Source organism: Tyto alba, unplaced genomic scaffold, assembly GCF_018691265.1.
Source record: "Tyto alba isolate M040663 unplaced genomic scaffold, T.alba_DEE_v4.0 Super-Scaffold_9, whole genome shotgun sequence".
NCBI classification, from domain to species: Eukaryota; Metazoa; Chordata; class Aves; order Strigiformes; family Tytonidae; genus Tyto; species Tyto alba.
In genome coordinates, this window is record NW_024881330.1 from 34,471,595 (window position 1) to 34,496,875 (window position 25,281).

At 39.8% G+C, this 25,281-nt stretch overlaps 1 protein-coding gene across 1 annotated transcript; it reads right to left on the bottom strand.

Moving 5' to 3' along the window:
• Positions 1 to 510: 510 nt before the first annotated feature.
• On the bottom strand, positions 511 to 12,284 carry GDAP1 (ganglioside induced differentiation associated protein 1). Its single transcript, XM_042786182.1, has 6 exons — positions 11,958 to 12,284; positions 11,517 to 11,709; positions 10,502 to 10,675; positions 6,797 to 6,891; positions 6,275 to 6,389; positions 511 to 3,971 (listed from the first exon to the last, which is right to left on the bottom strand). The coding sequence occupies exons 1-6, from the start codon at positions 12,006 to 12,008 to the stop codon at positions 3,589 to 3,591; spliced, it is 1,011 nt and encodes a 336-aa protein (XP_042642116.1). The 5' UTR covers positions 12,009 to 12,284; the 3' UTR covers positions 511 to 3,588.
• Between the last annotated feature and the right edge of the window lie 12,997 nt (positions 12,285 to 25,281).

Below are 25,281 nucleotides of genomic sequence, written 5' to 3' on the forward strand. Positions count from 1 at the left end.
TGTTATAGTGCAAAAAAGGAAAAAAAAAAAAAAAAGCTTATGGCCAGACTAACAGTGGCCAGGGCAGGCTGTTCTGTCTCATTAATGACAACATCAGTGTGGACACAGCTTACGTGCTTGTCATGCACCTTACAGAAAGGAGTCCCAGCTTCTGCAGCTCAACAATGTAAACCAAGAAACAGGGCCACATTCAGAAGGAACCTTTTTTTTTTGGTATGGGTTCACTGAAAACACAAAAACTGCTTGCCTTCCTTCTTTAAATGGATTTTAAACATTATTAAATGGCTTCTGTCAAGCCTTGTGCACATACAGCTCAGACAGATAACCAAAAAAAAATATCATTGTAACCTGTTTCCAGACAGATGCAATACAATCTGTTTGAACACCTTCTAAACTGAAATACCAGAGACTTTTCTCCTCCAACAGCATCAGATTCCTTACAGCAATACTGGGTGATCCTCAAATGTGCTTTGTTTTACTGACACAGAAGACATAAACCAGTCTAGAGAGTGGTCTTAGAATCAATGTTTATTGTGCAGGCCTCACATACAAAGATATGATATGAAATATATCTGATGCATGATATGAGAGCAAATAGTACATGAAAACCAGAAGATTGCTTGTGTTTCCAATCTAAATAGTGTCCAGAGGTACCAGAGCAAAGAAAATAAGCCAGGCTGAAAAGAAAATTTACAAGCACCACACAAAAGCTATCCTGCACAAAGAGCCATATACAGCACATGTGCTTCTAAATCTCATCCTATTTTGAGGAATTTAGTAACAGATAAGCCTTTTGCTGCCACCTATACAGAAGTGAAAATAATTAGACTATCAAATAGTTGAACTAATAGACACGAATTAAACCAGGGAGACAAACTTTTTTGCAGTAAAAGTTTTATCCACATTCATTCCTGCAGATGACAAGTTTAATTGCTGTTCGGTAACATTCATTTAAATATGAAATATTATTTCAACTTTGCCCTCTTATTTATCCAGTGTAAAAACTACACATAAACATAAATGATAGGTACCAGAAAACCAACCTGTAGTAGACCAAAGCAGTTGTTTCAAAAGCTCTTGAGAGACTGCTAGTCTGATGAGGATGCTCTCATCCATCCTATGCTGGGATGACAAACATTTTGTTTGTGAAAACCAGCGTTTTCCTGCACATCTCAGAGGCAGGCGAAGTGCAGCCCCGGAGGACCACTGACATCTGGTGGTCACTCCAGTCCTTCCCAACAGTTACCTACAGCTCCTGGCAGGCAACAAGCACTAGCTGAAGCCCAGAGATCACTGAGGCTTGGGGGAAGTAAAACTACTTCATCAACAATTAGACTGTATCACAGCCCACAGGGCTGCTACTGTCAACTAAACGGACACACCTCTGGGAATATAAGCGCTCTTATCTAGAATGAATGAGCACATTAAAAAAAAAAAAAAAAAGGAAGGAAAAAGTAAAATACAAATTAATTCTAAAAAAGCTAAGTCATATATATTGAATTTTGCTATGACTTGATCAGATTATATTTTACAGATCACCTGATGGAAATGCATGCCAGGCAAGCATTAAAATACAGGCCTTACTCTGTGTTCATTAACTCATTGGAAAGTTCCTTAGCGGAATTTGTGGGTTACAAGTAAATGCAGATGAACTGCAATACATAAACTCAGTTAAAGCTGCCAGCACATTAATAGTATTGTTGGATTAAACTTACTCTAGAGGTAATAAAACCTTTCTAAATAGAGCACGTTCGATTCAACAAGTTCTTGAGAACAACTGGGTCATGAAATAGAATTATATAAAACTGTCTTTTTGACAGATAAAAAAAATAATTGTTTCCCAGGTAAGATGTTTCTTATTTCTGAAAAGAAGCAATTATATTTAGGTCTTCTTTTGCTAGACAACTACCACATACTAAATTATCAGCAGGAGTATCAACAATTTTATCTGTTTTGATATATCCTAGATAGTAAGACTGACCAGACAGAAACTGCCTCAGTTCTCTCCAGCACACTTGAGGCTAGATCTTCTTGGTGCTCAAAAGCAATTGCACAAAGAGACAGCAGCCACCAGCACTGGATCTAAAATGTACTGAGGCCTGTTAGCACTGGTTGTTGATAGGCAAATATTTAAAGCCCTGTTTTGCCTGTTGCGGTTATCTATAGCTTGTAAACAAAACCCTGAGGCTTTCAGACATTCATCGAGAATATAAAAACCTTACTGTCCTAAGAATTTTCATCCCCTCCCAATTGCTTTCTTGCTGAAAAATGATTCAAAGTCTGCTTTCAGGTAAATGCTTATTTCTCATTGAAACGGGAGCTCGGTTCAAATCTAGTAAAACTCTCAGCATCCACTGAGTAGTGGGAAGTAATCACAGCGTTTTTCTACACCCTTCCTACATGCTACAGAAGTGCAGCTTTGCAAAAAATCTGCAGTACAAATCATCTGTCTCCAAACTGACCTGTATTTTTCACCTACCACCAATATGACACCTCTCCATAAGCAAACAGACTGCTAAATTACAGCTTCACCTTCAATCTAGGCTACCTAACCAGACTGAAAGACGATGGATTATTTTAAATTACTTTTACAGAACACGTTGTTGTGCACACATTTTCTAGTTGGTTGTGGCACGCTGTGGGCAAACATTTTATAGAGGCACATGCAGTTGCTAATATAGCCAAGTAATGTGCAAAAGATAGCTAGTGTTCAGAGTGGAAACAAGAAAGGGTACATGGACACTAACGTGGCGATAACTTTATTGATCTACACCAGTGAAAGCAGGAAACGTGGACCGAGATAGTTTCGTTTGACCCATCCAGGTCTTGCAGCTGAGCTGGGTACCTGGCTGGGCCAAAGGCTACCCAAAAGTCTTTCAAAAGACAAGTGTCAGGTTTTCACTCCCATTTGTATTTCAGCAGAAATCTAGCATCTGTTGACCACTGATGCCTCTGGAGAATTTCACTCGCGTGGCTCACAAATCACTGATGATCATATGTGTTTCCGGTCTCTTCCTGTACTGCTGTATGAGCAGACAGTGACAGAAGTGGCTCCACAAGAACACTTTTTAACACATTCCTAAAGGTCCAACTGCAAATCAACAGACATTAATCAGTACAAGACATTCACTTCCATACACATCAGGCACAGAGCCTATGTTCCACTTAAATCCTACTCCAAGCATTAAAAGTGCTCTTTTCAGTATTTCAACAATGCTGGTTTCTGCGCAGTAATGTATTTCACTCACAGTGAAAAGCTGTCACATTGCTGCATATCAATTAAATAAAAGCAATATAATTAGGTCAGCTACTGGGTAAAGGAGACAATAACCACTTTAACAAAGCACTGTCACAGCCCTTATAGATCCTCGTCTGAAAAGAATGTCTCTTCTTTCCTTTGTGTCCCCCCAACATATATTTTCCACAAATCTCAGCATCGCCAATCCAATTACACAACAGCCGGAGACGATTACTGTGTGACAATGTTCTAATTCACAGATATAACCTTTCTTCTACGTTTATATTTTATTGGGGATATTTTCCTGGGGGATAGAGATGCCCTCCACTCACCACCAGGGACAGACGAGTCTAAAAATAATTTTGCCTGGTTCTAACTGATAACATCATGTTGGCAAACCTCTTCCGAAGACAGGTGAAAACAAGATAACCCATTCCCGCCAGCATGCTGACTAGCAGGGTGGTGCCCAGAACCCTGGGCGCCCTCTTCTTGGCCACGCGGAACGCTGTTGGCAAAACAGCTGAGATTAATATATTGTTGACATGTCCTAAAACTTTGTAAAATGCTTTTCTCTTCAGAACACGCTCATAATAGGCTTCCAAGTTGGGCCGCTTTCCGTTTCCCCAGTTTCTTCTTGCTAATCCCAGAAACTTCAGGCGATGCAATGTGACAGCAAGCGATACGTCTGCCAGACTGAAGAAATCACCACAGAGCCAAGGCTGATTTCCATCTTCTAAGCAGAGATAAACCATAAAGAATTAGGAGCTAATGGAATACAAGCACACGTAGAAGCCTCCATGGGATAGCATTTAGTTTAGTGCTATATCAAAACGCTGTCTAATGAACACCACCAACACCTCAGTTCAGATATGACTTTAATCAATGAACGTTTTACAAATCCCTGTCCATTCTTCACACAATATTGTAAAGTCTTAGGCTCAGCAGCCTGGCCTACATTTGTTAAGGAAAAAAGAGCCACATTTCAGATTCATAAATTCAAATCCATAGCAAACGCTTACTTTCCTTAACTACATTTCTCAAAACTGGATTAAATTATACAGGAGTGGAAAGGAGGAAAGCAGTTTAGATTTAACTGAAAAGCTACCACTTGCCTGAAGAATTTTCGTCTTGCCTGTGTCACTCAGCTCTATGGCATTCACTCAAGAACTGCTAATTTGCTGGAGGCTTTCAAGGCAAAAAGTAATGGATCAGATGACTGATCTGCACCAAGCACGCCAGCTCAGCAAGAAGACAGTTTCTCTACCTGTCCCTCCTTTCTGCCTCCTACACCCCAAACCACAGGGGTTTGACACTGAGAAGTTTGAGGAGCGGTGAGTATTCACACTGCCCACCATTGGTCAGGAGCACAGATGGAGACCCCACGCTACCTCTCCAGTCAAAGGGAAGAGGTGAGTCTTCCTCAGAGGATGTCAGAACAGTCACTGCAGCCAGCATCACACCTCTAACTTCAATGTTCTGAACCACCACCACCTGAAAGGGCTGACCTGTACTGACTACACCGAGAGCTTTTGAAACCCAGGATATGTAATTTGGTAGTTAGCATGGCTGCCAGCGTAAGCACTCTGCTCTAGCCTAAATCTCAAACAGGACTATGCCCTTCCCTCCTCATTTGCAACTTTCCCACACAACAGGCACACAAAAACGTCCACATGAACGTTCAGCAGCACCTCTGTGGAAACAGAGAAATTCTGCAATGTCCCTTTCAACTCATCTGCCACCAGAGGGAAGCAACAGTTTGACACAGTGCTGGTACCAGACCACTTTGACTGGTTATGCAGGTTTGGAAGAACAGCCTCTACAGAGAATGAGTTGCTGAAATGATACCTGGAGGTTCATCCAGTGCATTAAATAAGTAAGATGATGGAAAGGAAGACAAAAGAAGCTAACCTGCATGGAAGAAATATGCCTGAAGTGTCAGCAGCAGTAAGTGAATGAAGGATCTGAGCAGTAACAAGAGAAGCAGAAGCTCAGGACCTGGAGAAGCACTGATCACAACCCTCAAAAATGTGAATACCTCAGGCAAAATTCCAAGAGGCAGGTAATAGCCATATGCTTAATCCTGTGATCCTGGCAGTTTTCATAAGCTCATCAACACTGTATCAGTTGACTCACTGGAATGTCTACGTAACAGAGAAACCAAAAGGGATGCTGCAAATGGTGACAGACTTAGTTTGCTGAACAAAATCATACCATCCCTTTGTGAGTTAAAACATTTTCTGTGACTCTCTCACTGTTGAGTCAGTAGAAAATTTAACCTAGATTTTCAACTGCTGCTTCAAATCTACTGTCTTGATAGTAACTGACAGTTATTACAACAGCTATTTATAGAGCCAAATGCAACAAGTTACTGATCTGAGCAGATGCAGTTGATACTGACTGATGCTTCATGCAGCACCCAGTGAAGCCAGAGGAAGGATTCGTATTAGCACCACTGGGAGCTGGACTAGACTCTGAATAAGCAGAAGACTAATCCCATTTAAACAAAATTTGACTTTCATTTGGGTGGATGGCAGGTAAACACCACTGCTTTCCAAAAGAATGGAAGAGGGGGGGTTGCTTAATCATTAAGAGCACTTATCCCGATTGCTAATTCTGCATATATCACAAATATCAGCACAGTATTTACACAAGACTGTAATAAACCTGCGTTAAACATTAAGGTCACAGTCATTCTAGTGAACTGAGGCCTACAACTACAACATCAAGAATAACAATCTGTAGTTGAGGTTTTTCTTACTTTGTTGATAAAATACTGCAGAATTGTACAGCTTATTATACTCACTGCTGAAAATGTGATCAAGCACTCCCATAAGACAGCGAGAACTCATTGACAGCACCAGTAAACTAAACTAGTGTTTAAAACAGTATTGATCCCTTCTGTGATGTTAGATCAGTATATGCTAAAATTATCAAACAGGATACATTAAAACCAGTTCTATAATGGTGCTGTCAGTAAGTTTACTCAGTCTCCCCAAACATAAGCATCAACAGGATTTAGCAAGAATAATTCCTTACCTGGTGTTTCTTCATTTCGACGCTGCAGCTCAGTTTCAACCTGATCCAAAACTTTTTCCAGTTCATCCAGTATTTTCTTTAGGTATTTTAGATTATCATGATCCAGCAGTTTAGACTAAATATAAATACACGTTAGTGTCTTAATCATTGTACAGAGTTTATACTTTTATCAGAGAAGCTTTTATTTAGATACTACAGCGTTTATTCATAAAATGCAATTATTTTCTGCACACACTCAGCTGGATACCATTTGGATACTGGTGACAATTCACATAACAGAAGGAAAATGTTAGAGATGCTAGATACCAAGGTGTGCCTCACCCTGGAGGGTGCTCAACAGCCCAACACCAACATTGATGTGTACTTACCTCTGAAGTCAGTGGGACCAATCCAATTGTATGGGTAAACCACTGCATGACATTACTGGCAATGACAGGTGAAACAAATGTTTACATTGTGACAGAAAAAATCTGACACTAACAAGCTGATAATAAAGGGGGGGAATACAGAGAGTTTGCTTACTTTAAGGCGCTTCTGTTTTGCTATATAGGCATCTTGAAGGTCTGGATTTTCTTCTGCAAGTTTCTTCAACTCTGATTCTGTGTTACTTATTTGGCCTGATACAAAAAACAACAAAACAAAACAAAACAAAACAAAACAAAAACACAAAAAACCCCAAAACCAAACAAAACACAAAAACAAAAAACAAAGGAATCACATTAGATATCCAAACATACCCGTAACAAAATCCATTCAAAGAAGAAATGGCAAGCAGTACTTCAATGAAGCATCACCACACCAAGTTGGGATTCAAAAACATCATGTTTTGTAAAACTTAACTGCTCCATAAATTGGCCCCACCACACCTTCTGCTCATCAGTCTGCAATGAACTGTATAAAGTGGTGATGTGCCAGGCAAGAATGAGGAATTCTTAATATTTTTCTCTCGTCCAGATAAAACCATTTTGCTGTCTAAAACTGTGATAAATTCGTCAAATTCTACTACAGATACCTTCGGTCTCTGATGGTTTTGTACTTCAGTTCCTGGGTTCCTAACACACTTTCCATGCTGTGAAAGTACAAACCAGCCCATACTGAGATTTTCTGTAGGTCATATTCGTAATTCCACAGCAAAAGCCTAAATACCACTGAATATGGAACCAAGGTGCTTTCAGGTAGCTAAAAGTTAACACCAAAATCTGTGATCCCTTCTGGAAACGTTCATTATGGAGTATACGGATGTCCTAGATAAACATTCATAACATGACTTAAAGAAGGAATGACATGAAAAGTTTAAGATAATTTTACTGATTTCTACTACATGTGTATAGCCTTTTCTCTCCTTAAAAAGGGGTTTTGCTTGAAAATGCTGTACTTACAGACCTGTAATACCAAAAGATAGTGATTAATAAGTTATCTTCTAAAAATAAGTACTTCTAGTAATAAACTGAGAACAAAAGAATAATTATAGGGCATGAATCACCTCTCACTTGTCCTTGATAATTAAGATTAGTTCCAATTAAGTCTTATAAATTGAACTAATAAAAAATTCTTGCTAGAGAATAATGAACTCACTGTTTTATATATTCTTTGTTTCAACCTGACATGACTATGAAAGCCATCTTTCAACATAGTAGATGAAGAAATTGAAGGATGTAATCACACAACTACAGTCTTACATATGCAATTAATTACTTAATTGGATTTGGTATGCATAAACATAATACATAACTGGCTACTGGCTTATAACTAGCACTCTGAAAAAGATCAGCTTTTCAAAGCTGAAAACAAAACCATCCGGGAGAAGTTTGAACAAGCAAAAGAATTGTTTAGGAACATACATGAGCTATTCAAAAAAATGCCTCAGATGAAGAAAGTACAAAAAAATAGAACAATTTAGACAAGTACTAATTTTAGCTCTAGCAATATGAACGTGTGTGCGTAAACTGACAACAATTTATACCAACTAGAGGCTAGAGGGGAAGAATAAGTACAGTCAGCAGAACACAAGAAAACACTGTAAAGTGAACCATAATAAAAGCACTGACTATTACCATATGAAAGCAGAAAAACTATCAATAATGCCTATGAGTAAAGTACAGTTGTTCGATAGGTAGTTAGCATCCACATTTGGGGAAAACAAAAAACACTGATATAACAAAGTACACTGATATAAAAAAACTTCAAAGTACACTGATATAAGAGAATAATTCATGTTACTTCAGTAAAAAAAAAAATGCTAATTACACTTGCTGAAATTAAGCATTCTAAATCTCTCCAGATACTTTTTATCATGAATTTATTCTTAAACAACCATTGCTCATTGGACAAGCAACACTCACTTCTAAATACTTTGCAATGCTCAAGAAGTTTCCAGCTGACAGAAAGAAAACTAATTCTGCACTGGTGTTTTATAAAGGATAACTCATGCAACTATAAGGAAAACTAACTGACTGACTTCACTTCTGACAACATAATAGTATGGCTAATAAGACTTGCCAAAAGACTTGCCAAAAATTTTAAGGAGGATGATAACACAGTTTGTTGGAAATAGAACTTCTGAAAGTAACACAGTATCATCTTTTATGATGTTATCAATTTGGTAATATCATAGTTGTATTACATTTCAAAGTCTCCGCAGTATTTGACTTTGTTCTATGAAGCACTCTAAAATAGCATACAAAAAACAACATGATATAAAGCACTGACATTGACGAAAAAAAATCAGAGACCTCAAAACATAACTGTTAACAGGAAATCGTCATCCAGCTGTGTTCTAGGGATTTGATCCTTGTCCTAGAACTATTTAGTTCTTTCATAATACTCAGAAGGAAACAGAAAAGCATTAATTAAAATTCGCCATGGTACAAAGACTAAGAGAGACATAAATCAAGAAAAAACCACGGCATTGATACTGCGGTGGTCTGGACTGGTTGATAAACCGGGCCTAAGCAACCAATCCATGTTTCAACACAGTCCGATGCAAAATATAAATTGAAGCAAAAGATACAGGCCATGTTTCTCAGCAAGAGGGCCGTAAGTTTGCAAGCAGTTCTGAAAAGCTAGACTGAGGTCATGATCCACAACATGCTGAACAAGGATTCCCAGTGCAGTTCTGTGGCTGAGCTGGAGCCCTTGAACACACATACAGTGAAAAGAACAAGAATAAAGAATTAAATATTTATCTCCCTATCTGATACTAAAGTGAACAGAATCTGCAGTCCAGTTCTGGTGTTCAAACCCAGGGGAAAAAAAGAAAAAAAGCTATGAGAACTGAAAGATTATTTACCAAGGATTATTCTGAATATCACTGAATGTTAAGTATTTCTGCAAACTACTGGATTTGAAACAAGAGCTCATTTCAGGAGGTTTTCTATTATAAAGGGGACTGGGCAACATAATCTACAGTTATTTCCTCTGCCCTTAACATATTTTTTGATGAGAAACTGCTGTATGTATAGAAGTCCATCAGGTAAAATACCAATCCCAAGGAAGTCAAAGAACATTTTACTGTTTATTCTACCAGATCACCAGTTCATCCTTTACCTTGTTTCTATATTGTTGCGTTATTTGCACCCAGGATTTTGGTTTAAATTGTGCTTTAACAATTTCCATAGGTCTGATGAACCCAAGCTACTTCTTCAGACTTTTTTTTTTCCTCCCTACCCCCGGCACAAAGTTCAGACTAGTACATTCCTCAGACAAAAAGGGCCTGATAATTCTCTTCTAAAATACCAGATAAATGGACTCCCCTTCATTTAAACTAATCTGCATTTGTACCAATTTGAGAGGAAAGCAATTGCTTTAATTTAATAGGTAAATTTATTACAAGTTTACAATGACAAAAAAATGGGGTTTCTTCAGTGTAGTGGTTTGATGTGAGCAGCGATAGAGTTGCTCCCTAGAAATTGCTTTATAAGCATAAACAGCAAGAAGACAAAATAGTTACAGCTGCCATTTTCTGTTACACACAAGCAGCACATTTTCAATCATTAGGAAAACTAATGTGTCCACAGACACCTCAAAAATGATACTTCCTCTTTCCTGTTTTCAAATCATAACAGACTACACAATCAATAAAAGCATATGCACAAATTATCAAGGACTGCAACTAAAATCTGAAATCTGCACTCAATCTATTCTGCTTAAGGCACACTGAAAACACAAGATGAATGTAATCCAACAGCCTATCAACTGATAGGCATTCAGAGCTATACCAGTACATACTACGAATTCTGCTGGTGGCATAGGCTGGAATCATGGAGTCCACTGTTAACTCGGGGTGCAGGATGCAGCCATGCGTGTAGGCATCCATAGGCAAGGAGTCTAAAAGCTCTCTATAGTGTTGTACCCTTGGATAATACATGCTCCCTTCTTCTGGCATTAATCTTGGTACTTCCTCTGCAATACAAAGTTAAAGTTAAGAAAAGAACCATGTAACTGACCAAAAGCAGTATTTCCAAAGTTACTTTGGCTATGTCCAATCAGCACAGATGACACAGCCACAGTTAATAAAGCTTCACTTGTTCCCCACCATAACTCAACGGTGTTATCACAGCTCAGAGAAACATATAAACTTTTCATTTTAAAACGTTTGAGTAATTTCAATTCCTGTGCAGCAATTCATACAGACACATATTTAAGAATCCTTTGAATCCAACAACTGGATTCAGCATCTACTTTGTACTTCTAGGAACAGGCAACCATGGTACACAACTCTTTAGCCGTCTCACAGCAGGGCACAACTGAGGTTCTAGTAAGTCGTTACAGCTGAAACATTACTACAGCTCCAGTGCTTTAAAAATTACAGTACAGGAATCCTACTCAAAGCATGATTAGAACTAGTCCTGCACACCACTGAGTTTTATCCTGCCCTTGATCTGCCTGGGCCCCGACTCCTCATTTGATGAAAATGCCATCATTAAATATGTATTATATTCATTCAACAACGAAGTTTTCTTCATGCCTTTGCTGCCTTCTCCGCCCTTCCCAAAGGGGTGAGGAAGGGAGCAGTAGGTTTTCACTAAACAACGGCTTGCAAAGGTGCTGCAAGGCCTTCAGTCCCTTTTAAAGGAACGTGGCTTCACCCCGTACCACCAACTGCCGGGGGAGCCCATTTACTTGTGAGACGTTCAGCGTTTTCAGGTCCCGAATGAACCAACGCGTGGCAATACGGAGCTGACCCCACCACGGCTGCGGGGGCACGGGGAAGGACTTCACACCGAAACACCCGCGGGATTACCATCTACAAACGTTGCCTCGAGGTAATCGATAATCTGCGTTGCCTCGCAGATGATGTTTTCCCCATGGATCAGGACCGGCACCTCCCCCGAGGAATTTAACCGCATGAACCACGGCTCGTTGTGCTCGCTCAGCGGCAGGTTTACATCGTGCTCTTCGCACTTCAGGGCTTTTTCGGCTATTGCCAAGCGCACCTGCAACGGCACCGGCCCGCGTTACCGCAGAAGCACCCCCGCCTCGGGCGCCGGCTCCCCGCCGGGCCCTGCCGCCCGCTCCCCGCCGGGCCCTGCCGCCCGCTCCCCGCCGGGCCCTGCCGCCCGCCCGGCCCGCGCGGCGGCCAGGCCGCGGCCGCCACCGCCACCGCCACGGCCGCCCCGCGCGGGAGGAGGCAGGAGGCAGGCCGGGGCCTGCAGCCCGCCGCGCCCCCGCCGCCCGCCCTCACCTTCTGCGAGGAGAAGGACTGAGTCCAGTGGTACAGCACCAGCGGCGCCATGCCCGGCGCCGTCCCCGGCTCGGCTCGTTGCGCTGCGCTGCGCCGGGCGGGGGCAGGCGGCCTGCGCGGGCGCGCAGCGGCAGCCGTGCGCACCCCGCGGGGGCCTGCTCCTGGAAATTAAAAAGCGGCGGTGCCCCGGGGCGGGGGGGGGGGGGGGGTGTGCGGGGGATGTGTGTCCGTCCGTCCGCACCGCTCAGAGGACGGCCCTTCCTGAGGGGAAACCGCCCGCAAACCCGCCTACAGCATCCCGAGGGAAGCGCAAAGATGGATGCGCAGGTAAAAAGGTCACAGGGCAGGATTCCCCCACCCCCCCGCTCCCTCCTTCTTAAAAACTTCTGTCTTTTTTTTTTTTTTTTTTTTTTTTTCCCCCTTGAACAAGTACTTCCACTATGAATTTCAGGGACATTGGCATCACGCTGTTGGGGAAAAAAAAAAAAATAATAATAAAAAAAAAAAAATATTACCAGAAGACATCCAGAATTTTGGGCCCTATGGGTACAAATATTCCATTGCAAAATGCATCTAAGTTATAGCAAGAAGAAATAAAGCAATAGAATAAGATACACTTATTTTGCCTCCTTTAAATCTCAAGAGACAACGCTTCTCAATTATTATTTTTTTCTAGACACTGGAAAACTGAACAGTTTTGCAGGGGCTTTTTTCCCTCTGTGAAGTAAGGTCCTGAAAAGCATTTGGTAACAAACACAAGCTTCCATCATCAGAAAATGCTTCCTTTGCATCTCACACTGGAGATCACTCAGAAGATGGGGTTGCTGATCGTTAGACACTATCTGCTGCATCGGGGAGGTGAGCAAACTAAAAAACCATGGTGAGATTACAGAATCCAGAATATTGTTCTCTTCATCCTGACTGCTTGATGGGCAGTAAAGGTGACCTGATAACCCACTCCCACATGCAATTTCTATGTACCAGACGAATCCCACCCATTAGTATCCTGAAGACCTGAACCGAGTAGGTTGAGAGCCACATCCCAGTTATATGTACATTTGATTTTAAGGGAAATTTTGATTAATGTTAAACAACAAGATGGATTTAAGTCACTGAAAGAGACAAGATAATGGACAAATGCTATAAAGCAAAAGGGAAGAAACAAAGAACCAGCTTCCAGCCCTGCACCATTCGCGTGTGTGGGCACAAGGGCAGCCCTGTGCCATCCGCAGAGACTATTCCCAGCTGGAGTCACAAATAGAAATAATCTCTTCAGAAGGGCAGGCACAATGAGAGACTTCTCACAAATCCCAGCTGATAGCAGTCAGAGTGTTACTGACGGTAAATCCTGCATTTTGGGGAATTTAAAAAAAAATTTAATTCTTTGAAAAGTTGGAGAATATGCTTAGAATTGAGAATAAGAATGTAGTCAATGGAATGAGATAAATACATTACGACTGGACTTACTTCTCTCCCAGATATGTGTCTAAGGTACAAGTTCAGCAGTACCTGCTTGTGCACTAGGGCTTTAACCTATGTCTGGCTGATACACAGGTATTCTCACAGTTCTCTACCTGGGTTGCTCCTCACAGCTACATCTTACAACATCTCAAGGCAAAGAACTGAACATTGGATACCTCAAACATTATGTTTGGTTTTTTATTTTTTAAATTCACATGCACTAGGCACTCTTTCAGGTTTTGTTTTTGTTTTTCCTTAATTTTGCCTTTGAATCAAAATATTGTCATTTTGTCAGTTACTAAACAGACCACAGCTCCATTTCCGTTCTTTTGGTCAACTAATTCATTTAGTATCAAACATGGACTTCAGAGTTTGAGTTACACTTTGTTACCTGTTTTAGATGCCTAGTAAGGCAATGAAAGGTATAATCTCTTCTAACACAAAAAGGACCCATGAGAACCGTATTTCCTACTTCAGACCTGTACAGTACCAGAGCAGCTGCAATCACCCTCGGGTGTTTCTTCTTCCTTTAATGTAGTCACCAGTGTTGCTATGAAAACCCACCACTATTGCCACGTTTGCCGGCCTGGCTTGCCTAACAACAGCTCCACTGAAAGGGGGGGGAGCGCCTGCGGCTGGGCCCCCCCACCCCGGCAGGCAGCTGTTCTCCCGGCTGACCACATGAGGCCCCCCTTTTCCAAAAATACGATGTAAAGCACCTTCTCCCTCCAGAGATGCTGAAGAAAAGGGGCTGAAACCTTTTTCTTCAGGACGAGCACTTAGCCATCCACCTATGTTTGCTCCCATGCATGAAGAAAAGGAAGCAAAAGGCCCAGGAAAAGTTCACTGCATCCTGGAAAACGTCGTTCCAAATGCATTTACACAAAGCTTTACGCAACTGAAATTAAAGTTAGTCTCCATAAAGGTACTCTTTAATGTGTAAATGTCCTGAATGCAAAAGCAGCGCAAAGCACAGTGCCACACAACTGCAAATCTGACCGGCGTTGTGGCATGTTGCCATCGCAAGCAGACTGCTAGCACTGTGTGAAAAATCACTTTTCTTACCATAATGATATTCTTGCCTTGTTTCTCTACACGGCCTCTCTTGGATCTTTTTTAGCATCCTGTACATGTTTACAAACATATATATATACACACCCCTCTACAAGTTTTCATTTTATGCACATATTTTTATATCATGGAACAAAAACAACATTTACAGGTATTACTAATAGTTAAGCAGTACCAAAGTGAACTTAATAAGCTGATGTAGAAATTCGGTCAAGGATCTGGAAATCAGTATTCTGGTTGTTTTCTTCCTTACTTTACCACCCACTCCATGATATTGTCAGGAAACATCTAGGCCAGATGTGTCATAGAAGTTATTGCTGCAAGTAAAAAAATGACAATTTATTTCATATCAATCAGATCAATTCTTTGTGCATATTGAAAACTAAGTTTGATTAGATTACAGGGGAAAAATAATCTTATGCTTTTTTCTAAGCAGCCAGAGCCATTAAAGCTGAAAATTGGCTGGATTCTGTGTATGCATCATTAACAGATGCATTGGTTCAACTCTAAGTGCAGAACTGGCCTGACAGTGGTGCAGGAGTTAATACTGGTTGGGAAAGTAAGACGGGTTCTATTCTGGACCTTCTGTCATCAATAGTTATTGGCTAAATTCCAGCTGCAGACGCAGCACTGCTGGCAATGGATGACACGAGTCAAAAAACTCCACAGCACTGAATTCAGATACACAGGTGAGATTTAATATTGACACGGGAACTGTCTTTAATATGACTGATGAATTAGATATGCAACCCTTCAGAAACAGTGAGAGTGAAGTTACATCTTGACAGTCACAGCTGAGACTATCTATGCCCTAATTTGTCTGTGTATAAAACCATGGAGGGATGCCAACTGAGTAATTCTAGATAGCTGATGCATATTCTCAAGAAATATAATTACTGAGTTACCATTTTACATCCAACAAAATCCACCTATTAATAGAACTTATTTAGTCACTTTCAAAGTTACCTGACATTTCATACTAGGTTTTCTTCAGGGATTTCAACAGAAAATTCTGCCAGAATTTTCCCTAAATATCATAGTCCAACCTGTTCCATGCAGAAGGAGTTTCATATGTCAATACTTGAGAAATATTGCTTAACAATTAATTTTTCTATATAAAATTAGTGGTTTTGTAGTAAGTCTGTTTCAAAATAGCTAGTAGTGATTGCATACATTTCTAGTTCTTGAGAGATAACAAAAATATTAATTGTTCTAATGACATAAAAGCTTCAACAGTTTTCACGATCAGAATAACTTTTCCTGAAATGTGAGGCTTTTTAATCAAGCACAGAAATACATTTAATATATTTACATAAGGCGCACAAAGGGTAATTTCTTAGCTATAGGCCTTTAAATCTAGCTATTACCATTACAGCTTTGTCCAGTCTATCACTTTCCTCTATCACAAGCTTTTATACAAACAACATCTTCAAGTTATAAGATCTAACATATCAGCCAAATTCAAAAGCTCTAAAATGTGTTTTTATATACTTGCCCGTGTTTGTTGTTTCTGTGCGTATGTGTGATATGCTTGCTAAGGAACCTGATCATTACCGAGTTATTAAGAACAATTCTGTATCATCACTTCACATGCTCATCTTCCCTCACATTAAATTAGATGTGTAACTCACACGAGTAAAAATTCTATTAAAAAGTTCTCCTGGGCTCTGTACCTCTGTGCACAACATTCAGGTGTTGATTTTTATACTGGTTTTAATCTAATAGTGATGACATTTTGTTGAGCAAAGACTGCCATCATGTTACATGTTTGCACAGCACTACCCTAGTACATTGGGGTTTGGCTGCCGATTAAAATTCACATATTACCTCCGCACGATTAATGTGAAAAAAACAGTATCTTCCAGCTATTGCCTGTGGCCAAAACCAACGTGCAGCTTTGAGCTAGTAAAATAGATTATTTAGATGATGAAACAAGTCCACGAAAGCTAGTGAGTGATTTGTACTGACATCAGTGGGTCAAATACCAGGTCTTAGGCCTGTTCAAATTCTGCTTCAATCACACTGCAAAATATAAAAATCCAGTAACTCTGAGGACAACTAAGCACAGAAAGCCTTAAGGAAATCTAAGAGGTTAAATACAGTTTTGTAAAATGTCCTTTGAAGTCTCATGCAGTATTGTATTTGACTGAAAAATAATGTTAAACTATCTTTCCTGAAAAATTTTAGAAATCAGATTCCTTCCATCCCTGAAACAAGTCCAAAGTTTAACCATTTTCAGAAATTTCTAAAAATTTTAGTTACACTTTTTACTGAAAATGTGAAAACTTTTATAAGTTACTTTGTAAATAAGTTTAAACTTAACACATGGTCTTTTTCAGACAACTGCTTGCAAAAATAGTTTTAAAACACTTTAAAGGGTTATCTTGTACTTCCAAATATTTTCAGCAACAAGTAAAATAAATAGCTGACACTGAGGAAGAGCCGTTACTTTTAACAACATTAATCATTAAGACAACACAAAAACATAGGTCTCATTTGAATAAGGAAATTCTTATTTCTTCAGCCTTAGTTCTTGCTGTCTGCTCATTACCTTTGTGTAAGCCTGGACTAAAAAACAAACAGAAACGGGCAAAATATTTCAATTAGCCTCCTTGAAATCTCACTTCATGACGTAGTCAGACATCCATGTTAGAGGAAGTATGAAAAAGTGCTTCTAGAAGCTTAGGGTCACCCTCTGTTCCAGAGCACCCCGGGCTAGCACAGCAACGTGAAGGATGAAGGCTGTTGTGCCCTGCGCCATCCGTGGGCTCCACACCACCACGGGAGGGTCATCGGGGCTGGCCAGGTGACCCAGCTCACCATTGCTTGTGAAGAGGTGAGGGCCCCAGAAGCATGGGCAGAGTATTTTCTCCTACTGAGTAACATTTTTATTTTCTGATCTAAATCACGTAAATGATGCACCAGCATTGCAGTGCCTTTTCAAATTATAGTATGGCAGGAACAAAAAGGAAACTATGATACATCAACTTCTTATATTTACTGAATTTTGAAAGCTGAAGAAATTTTCATTAAGGTCCACTTCTCACTACGTCCGTATTAGCCAACTGGAATTTTTATTCCTGCAATTTCCCAGCGGGGGGCCCTCCATGTGCATGACTTCCAGTACCACCTCTCATTTCAGTGCTTGATGAAGGGCATCTCAGAGTTCCCATTACACAGCTTCCATACTCCCCAGCCAGACATCAGGATACTATTTTGTTAGGCCTTCAGACAGATTTAAATTTCTTCTCCTGTTTTCTTTAATGAAACTCCTACTCCGTATTTGACTGATAATTGCTCTTTGAGTTTTTCAGACCCTTGGCAAGCATTGATGAAAAAGCACAAAATTAGACTGTTACTTGATACCAAATAGCAAACTCCAAACTTGAGTCCTGACCCAAACTGATTCCACTTTAAATTATTCTTTTAGTCTGTATGTGAGTCTTATTTCTTAAACATAGTTTAAGTCTATAAGAGTTTAGTAACCTTAAACAGTTTAAGTGTTTAAGAGCTTAGTAATCAATGTTTGTGGTTTAGGTGTACTGAATAGCAAGAAATGGTCAGTGAAGTTAACCCCAACACAAGTAGCAATAATTTAAGAAACTGGGATCCTTTGACTTGATTGTTACAAGCTATCTATGCCATTTCAAACCTTGAATTTTCAATGCTCCTAAGAACAGCAGAATGTAAAACAGCCAGACAAATTCATTATCAAGTAGCACATGAGCACAATATTCACCTAACTGCTCTTGTAAGCAAGACCCTCATTTGTGAAAGTATAAATAGGACAAGATACAGTTCTGGGCAGCAATAGATCTGGGCAGTGAATTGCTGTCTATGTTCTTTTGGCACTAACTGAAACACGCTGGCATGATTTTTTCTCAACTGCATAACGTCACTCACAAATAGCGAACAAATACCAGAGCTACTGCTCTGAAAACACACTTCCCTCGTCACATTTAGCTCATTAAGATTTTCTTAAGAAAAATAGGTGTAGTATATTAATGCCTGCTGAAAACAGGAATGCTTGTTTTTCAGCATTTACTGAGTTATCTGTGAAAAAAAAAAAAAAAAAAAAAAAAGGCTATACAGAGAAAGGGATGAATTTAAATCCTATGCGTGTAACTGATACAAATGAAAGTATGAAGTTGTCACTGTGCCCTGTGCAAGTGCAGGGGAGAAGTGAGTACAGCAGGCGATGGTATGTGTCTGAAATAACAAACCCTTTCCACTAACACCACAGCTAATGCACCGGGTGCGGAGGCAAAACCAGAGGAGAGAAGCTGCAGAAGCTGAAGCAAGCTTTTCAGATTTTACAGAGACACATAAACTGGTGGGGGAGTGGAGGAAGACACAGTGCCTCAGCTTAATTCCTGTAGTGTCCTATCAAGTTCAGTGGCCAGAATACAAAGGCAGAATTTTTTTCGTGTGTTACAGTCTGCAGAGCAAAATACAAACATTAAAAAAATATAGGAGCTATATTAATAGAAGAGTCAATATGAACAGAGTTTAGGGACAAGAAACTAAGAACATCCTTTTGGCCCAGAGGGGATAATCTATCTTTTCAAGATGAAGAAATTAACAGAGTTTTTTCCTGACCTTGCATAATTACAATTTTCCCTCTTACATGCGACACAGTCCACTGCCAGAGGCTTTCAGAGCTATCTTATTTTATTTCAGTGTATTGCACAAAGTGAGAAATAACCGGAACTGGAAAAAACTTCTTAATCTCAGTCTCTCTCTAACTTTATAATACGTTTTAATCCCAGTTTTGACATTGTGTATGACCTAAGACAGTTGAACAAAGAGCTATTTTTCAGTCCACCTTTCCTCCTCTACAAAAGCTTCACGCTTTAGTGGTTCTAAGTCACTGGAAAACATAATCAAGTTAACAAAAAAAAGGGAGTCAAACAAGAACACAATTCATATCTTGGAGCAGTGTTTTAATATTGTGATTAAATTTGTATTCCGCCTAAACTGCATCTTGTTTGAACTCCCTGGCTTGTGATCCCATTTCCTCCCATTTTCTTGATGTCAGCTTCTTCACTGCCGGCAGAAGATCCCTCCAAACTGCAGCTGCATTTGTAAATGTTTCATCAAAGGCCCTGAATGTCTGGTAACCAGCAGACTTGGTGGATGCTACAAATGTGATCTGGGTCTATCTCGGGGAAGAACAGCATGACCATATTTACTGCTGATGCTATTCTGGGGGCTGTATGACGTGATTCTCCACTCTGGCTGAGCAACGCTTGCCCGTTCATCTTTCAACACTCACTCCAGGCATGACAGGATGAAATAAACCAAAATTTACTGGTAGCAAGATTACTTGCATATTGAAGACTTCCCTTTTAACAACTTTATCATGCACACACACATACGCTCATTTCAATAATTCTGTTAAACATTTTGTAGTCTAGGTAGATTAGGCACTTAGGTTACATTAAAAAAATAATCAAATAATAAGAAGATAAATAAAATTATTACTATATAAAATAATTCAAATGAGTATGAAGGTACAAGGCTATTTTTCCCCATAAGTTAAATCTTAACTCAAGTTGGTGGCAACACAGTAGCTCCAGCTGGGCACAATGCCTCCAAATGCAGACAGCAGCTGTGTCTCACAACACCTGTGAAAATAGGGAGGAAAAAATACTGCATTTCTTGAAGCAATTGGGCACACAGGATCAACTCTTTCAAAATCAGGCAAGTGGCTTAGGTATAACTCTGGCCACTCAGTAGCCAGTAGAATGAGCCAGACGCTTCCAAGCACTGATTAAACACAACCTAGTGCAAGATCCGTACTACACTTTGTAATAGAGGAAAAAAAAAAAAAAAAAAAACACCTGCCAATGAAATTTCAGATAAAAATGACACACGCACTTTTCATACTTTGAATGTAATTTTGCTGATAATAATATATTTAAACAAAAAAAAAGGATCTAGAAACATGCCACTGACACTGTATGGCACAGAAAAGATCACCCTTTTTTTTTCTTCTCCTAAGCCTATACAAATAAATTTTCAGCACTAAAACTGGAGAATCACAAAGTTGCACAGTGCCCAATTCATCCAATTCTGGATACTGACATTTTTGGGTAGGAAAATCCTGATATCATGCATTTTCAAAAATGGCCAATATTGCTTAAATATTTCATTGGTCTCAGTTTTCCAAATATGCTGAACAACCAGTTATTAAAAATCAAATTTCATTAAAAGTTTCATTAGTGGAGACAAAAACTGCAGCCTCAAATGTACACAAAACCAAAACCACATCCCTTAGTACATGAAAACAAATCTGCAACCCCCTACATCTAATTTTAGCATTTTGTATCACAGAACTGCAGTCCTCCAGATCTATTACATTTTTTGGTTTCATGGCAGATGGTCACATAAGCGAAACCACTATATATTTAACCATGGGTGGCTTAACACAAATTTTGCAATGTTGTCTTATGAAAGAAGGTAATTTCAAAATTAATTTTAGTTCTCAAATTAACTCAAATAAACTTTGTACCTAAGTTACCCAACTATCATGTAGGTTAATGACATTTCCAAATTTTAAAATTAATAAACTAAACCATAAACTAAAGGTGATCTCTACCACAGACTTCATAGCACAGCTGGTTTTATGCATAATGACAGGTGAAAGATTTAGTGATAAATACATGCCTAGCTGAATATAGTTGATGAGATGCATCCACGGGTCCTGAGGGAACTGGCAGATGAAGTGGCTAAGCCACTATCCATCATGTTTGAGAAGTCACGGCAATCCAGCGAAGTTCCCACTGACTGGAACAGGGGATAATCCCCATTTTTAAAAAGAGAAAAAAGGAAGAACCAGGGAACTACAGGCCAGTCAGTCTCACCTCTGTGCCTGGTAAGATGATGGAGCAGATCCTCCTCGAATCTGTGCTAGGGCACCTGGCAAATAAGGGGGTGATTGGTGACAGCCAACAAGGCTTCACTTAAGGCACATCATGCCTGACAACTTTGGTGGCCTTCTGTGACAGGGTTACAGTGTTGGTGGATAAGGGAAGAGCAACTAACATCATCTACCTGGACTTGTGCAAGGCATTTGACACTGTCCCACACAACATTCTTGTCTCTAAATCGGAGGGACGTGGATTTGATGGATGGATCACTCAGTGGATAAGGAATCGGCCGGATGGTCGCACTCAAAGAGTTGCGGTCAATGGCTCGATGTCCAAGTGGAGATCAGTGACAAGTGGCGTTCCTCGGGGGACCAGTGCTATTTAATATCTTTGCTGAAGACATGGATGGTGGGATTGAGCGCACCCTCAGCAAGTTTGCCCATGACACCAAGCTGTGTGGTGTGGTCAACACGCTGGCGGGCAGGGATGCCACCCAGAGGGACCCTGACAGGCCTGCGAGGTGGGCCCCTGCAAACCTCATGAAGGTCAACAAGGCCAAGTGCAAGGCCCTGCCCATGGGTCAGGGCAATGCCATGCACAAACACAGGCTGAGTGAAGAGTGGATTGAGAGCAGCCCTGCGGGGAAGGACTTGGGGATGTTAGCGGATGGAAAACTGACTGTGAGCCAGCAATGTGCGTTCGCAGCCCAGAAAGCCAACCGTTCTATGATTCTATGATTATTCTATAAATCAATAACATTTATTATGTATTCAAACTTAAGAGAACATCATATAATTGTTTTTCAAGCACACTGTGTTATTAAGATATACATTCCGTGGTTAGAGCAGACATCATCAGAGAATTGATATTTTTATGTTCTATATGAAACTTAGATTAAATTACACTGTTACATGATGATTACACAGTATAGTTGGGTTACAAAAACTCAAATAATGGCTACTTTTTCATAAAGAACCTTTTGCAATATGACCATAAACTTCTACATAAAAGGATTTTGTTTACTATAACAACTGTAGTTACAAAAGGATGATGCTTTGATAAAGAACATTAGGAAATCTGATTTAGACTCTATACCTAGCATGAAGTGTTTTCTACTAAAAAAAAAAGTTATTTTTAAACAAAACTAAGTCTCAAAACCCTTCCAAATCATACAATTTGTCTTCAGAAAAAAAATGCAAATAATAATTTGTCCAATGTTCATCTCATACTTGCCAGAAGCACAGATATACATAATGTATTCACATGCAGAGCTGCAAACATGAATTCATGTGATTTCACCAGAAGAAGAGCATAGAACTGTACAGCACCTGCAGAATACAGAGCGCACCATCCAAAACTTGGCTTTGGTGGTTATGTCTTCCAAAGAGCAGAATCTAAACTGAAATTTCAGTGGAAAATAGAAAACTATTTGCAGCAATGCAGTATTACATTAAGTGTATTTGCTACGATCAAGACAAAAAATGGGCTAATAGTGCAATTCATATGATGAACAGGTTTCTTCATCATACAAAACCAGCATGACATTATGTTACCAGCATTTTAAAAAGCCAACAGAATAGAAGCAAACCAAGAATAAATGAAACTTCATACCAGATGGGAGTTTTAATTCATTGGTTAGGCTGATTATGATGCACTAACCCTTGCTATATTTTTTCATATAAAATTAGACATCAGAATATGTTTAGGTGTTGAAGTTGCACGTTAGCTGTGGTGAGAACAATTTTTTCCCCCATGACAAGTATTACTGGATAAGCACAAGAATATTAGCAATAGGATGCATTTATCAACTCAGGCATAATAAGCACCTGTTTGTCTTTTACTGTTTTATCAAAAATCAGTTACAGTAAGCCGTATTATCCTCACCAAAGTTTAAGCAGATTGAGGGAATGGCTTTCTATTACAGATCTTTGCAGTGCAGCCTGCTTAGCCCCATGGTAGTATCCTCTAAAGCTCAATTCCTTTATTGAGGACTTTGTTAATAGAAACAAATCTCAAAAGAAACTAAACTGTGCATAAAAATATCCATATTAGATTCATCATCCAAGAGCAAAAAGCTCAGCTTTTGCATCTCTGGTAGCATTTGCCTTGTTTTTTCCATCATCATCTGGGAAAAAAAACAAAACAAAACAAAAAACAAACAAACAAGCAAGCAAACAAACAAACAAACAAACAAACAAACAAACAAAAAACCCAAACCTCCCAAATTTGTACCTATAACTCATATTTAGAATTACAATGATTTTCGATCCATTTCAAAAATGGATTCACACAGAAGAACAGGTTTTTACTTAATCAACTGTAATGTATAAGCAGCACCAGCACCAGTTCATTGTTGAAATGCAACACCTGTTTTGTCCTGCTCTAGCACAGCATAACCACAGCGTGTGCTAATAGCTGTGGCCATCAACAGGTCTTTAAAAATTAGAAATATCATATTTAATTACTATTTTAACGTTAACTTATCACTTTTAATGAATAAATAAATAAAAAGCGCTTCAACTTTTATAAGAAAAAACAAAGAAATCCACAAGACAGACCCCATGTTAAGACAGAATTAGGTATGAATGCAGACAGACCTCATCCCTGTGTCTGATAAAACCTGCCAGATAAAATCAAGGCAGATCATAAGGAACTGCAAGGTCCAGGGAGCAGCTGGGAAGGTGCAATCCCTACGGAAGCTGGGATGGGTGCCTTCTCAAGGTGCACTCACCATTGCAGAGGTGGCCCAGTGTGATCCACAGAGCTCTGGTCTCCTCCACCAGAATCGTGCTGCAGGAGACGGAAAGCGCAGAGCAGGGACTGTCTGATGAATAAATTCTCTCTACCAAAACCTCTGTGAAGGTCTATAATCACTGGTGATGAAATTGCTAACTAATGCAGGAGGATTTTCAATGACTAGGTAGCCTAAAGCATGGCAAAAGCCCTAGATCTCCGGGAAGATGTACATGACTCTCAATAGAGGTATTGAGAAAAATGTCAGCCCAGTGAGCAGTGAGTAAGGCTGCTGAACTTTTTTTCCTTACAGTATTAAAACAACATGTATGAAAATTATTTAACTCCTTAGCTAATATACATGAAAATTACAAGAGGAATTAAGATCTAGAAGGTATGACATTCCAACAAGTTAAAACTAAGCAAGGCCACAAAATAAAGATATAGTCAGGAGAGAGAGATGCTTTGCGCATCATTAAAAACGTGAAACAATCCTAATTCTTACCTGACATGAGAGCTAATACAAACCCTCTGAACAGTAAGAAAAGCTTCATCAGGTCTTGGACCTCCTGATGCACCTGGAAAATCTGCAGGACACAGCGGTGCAGGACTCAAGAGCTTTGGGTGCTGCTGCTAGTTCTTCAAAGCACAGAACAGGGTGAAGATGGGGGACTTCACCGACCAAGGGACCTGCTGGGAAGGTACTACAGGGCAATTACAGCATCGTGTTACAGGGGAACGTTTTTTTACCCAGCAGTAAGTCTAGAATACTTTTTCTTTTAGCCAACGGGGGTAAACTGAATGAAAATGCAAGGCTGCGGGCAACTTGGTTGAAAGATTATGAGAAAATATTATTTATAATTCCTAGAAAAAAGATAATGGAATTAAAACCAAAAGAGGTGAACTGTAAAGCTGCCAACTTTCCTGGATGCTTTCAATTGCATTAGGGCAATTTGTTGTATAGATGGTCTGCAAACAGAGCAAATGATTCAGCTTTAAGAGCCAAATAAAAATAAATCCTTTTGCTGGATTATTTTTAAGATGGTTTGGTTCCCTGATCCAAATCACAGCTCACTGAAGAAACAGTTGTGCTGGCAGCACGGAGGGCTGGGGACACAAGAATGTCTCAAGCCAGTGTCGGCCAAGACTGCCTTGTAAAAACCTAAGTTTGACTTGCTCTCTGCTAG

Bases quoted from the DNA above. Each gene is read 5' to 3' on its own strand.
- GDAP1 (XM_042786182.1), bottom strand. From the start codon at position 12,008: ATGGCGCCGCTGGTGCTGTACCACTGGACTCAGTCCTTCTCCTCGCAG. The intron at 10,676-11,516 runs GTAATCCCGCGG...TTTGTATTGCAG, and splicing joins CGAGGCAACGTTTGTAGATG to AGGAAGTACCAAGATTAATG. The intron at 6,390-6,796 runs GTAAGCAAACTC...ATTTATATTTAG, and splicing joins CAAAACAGAAGCGCCTTAAA to TCTAAACTGCTGGATCATGA.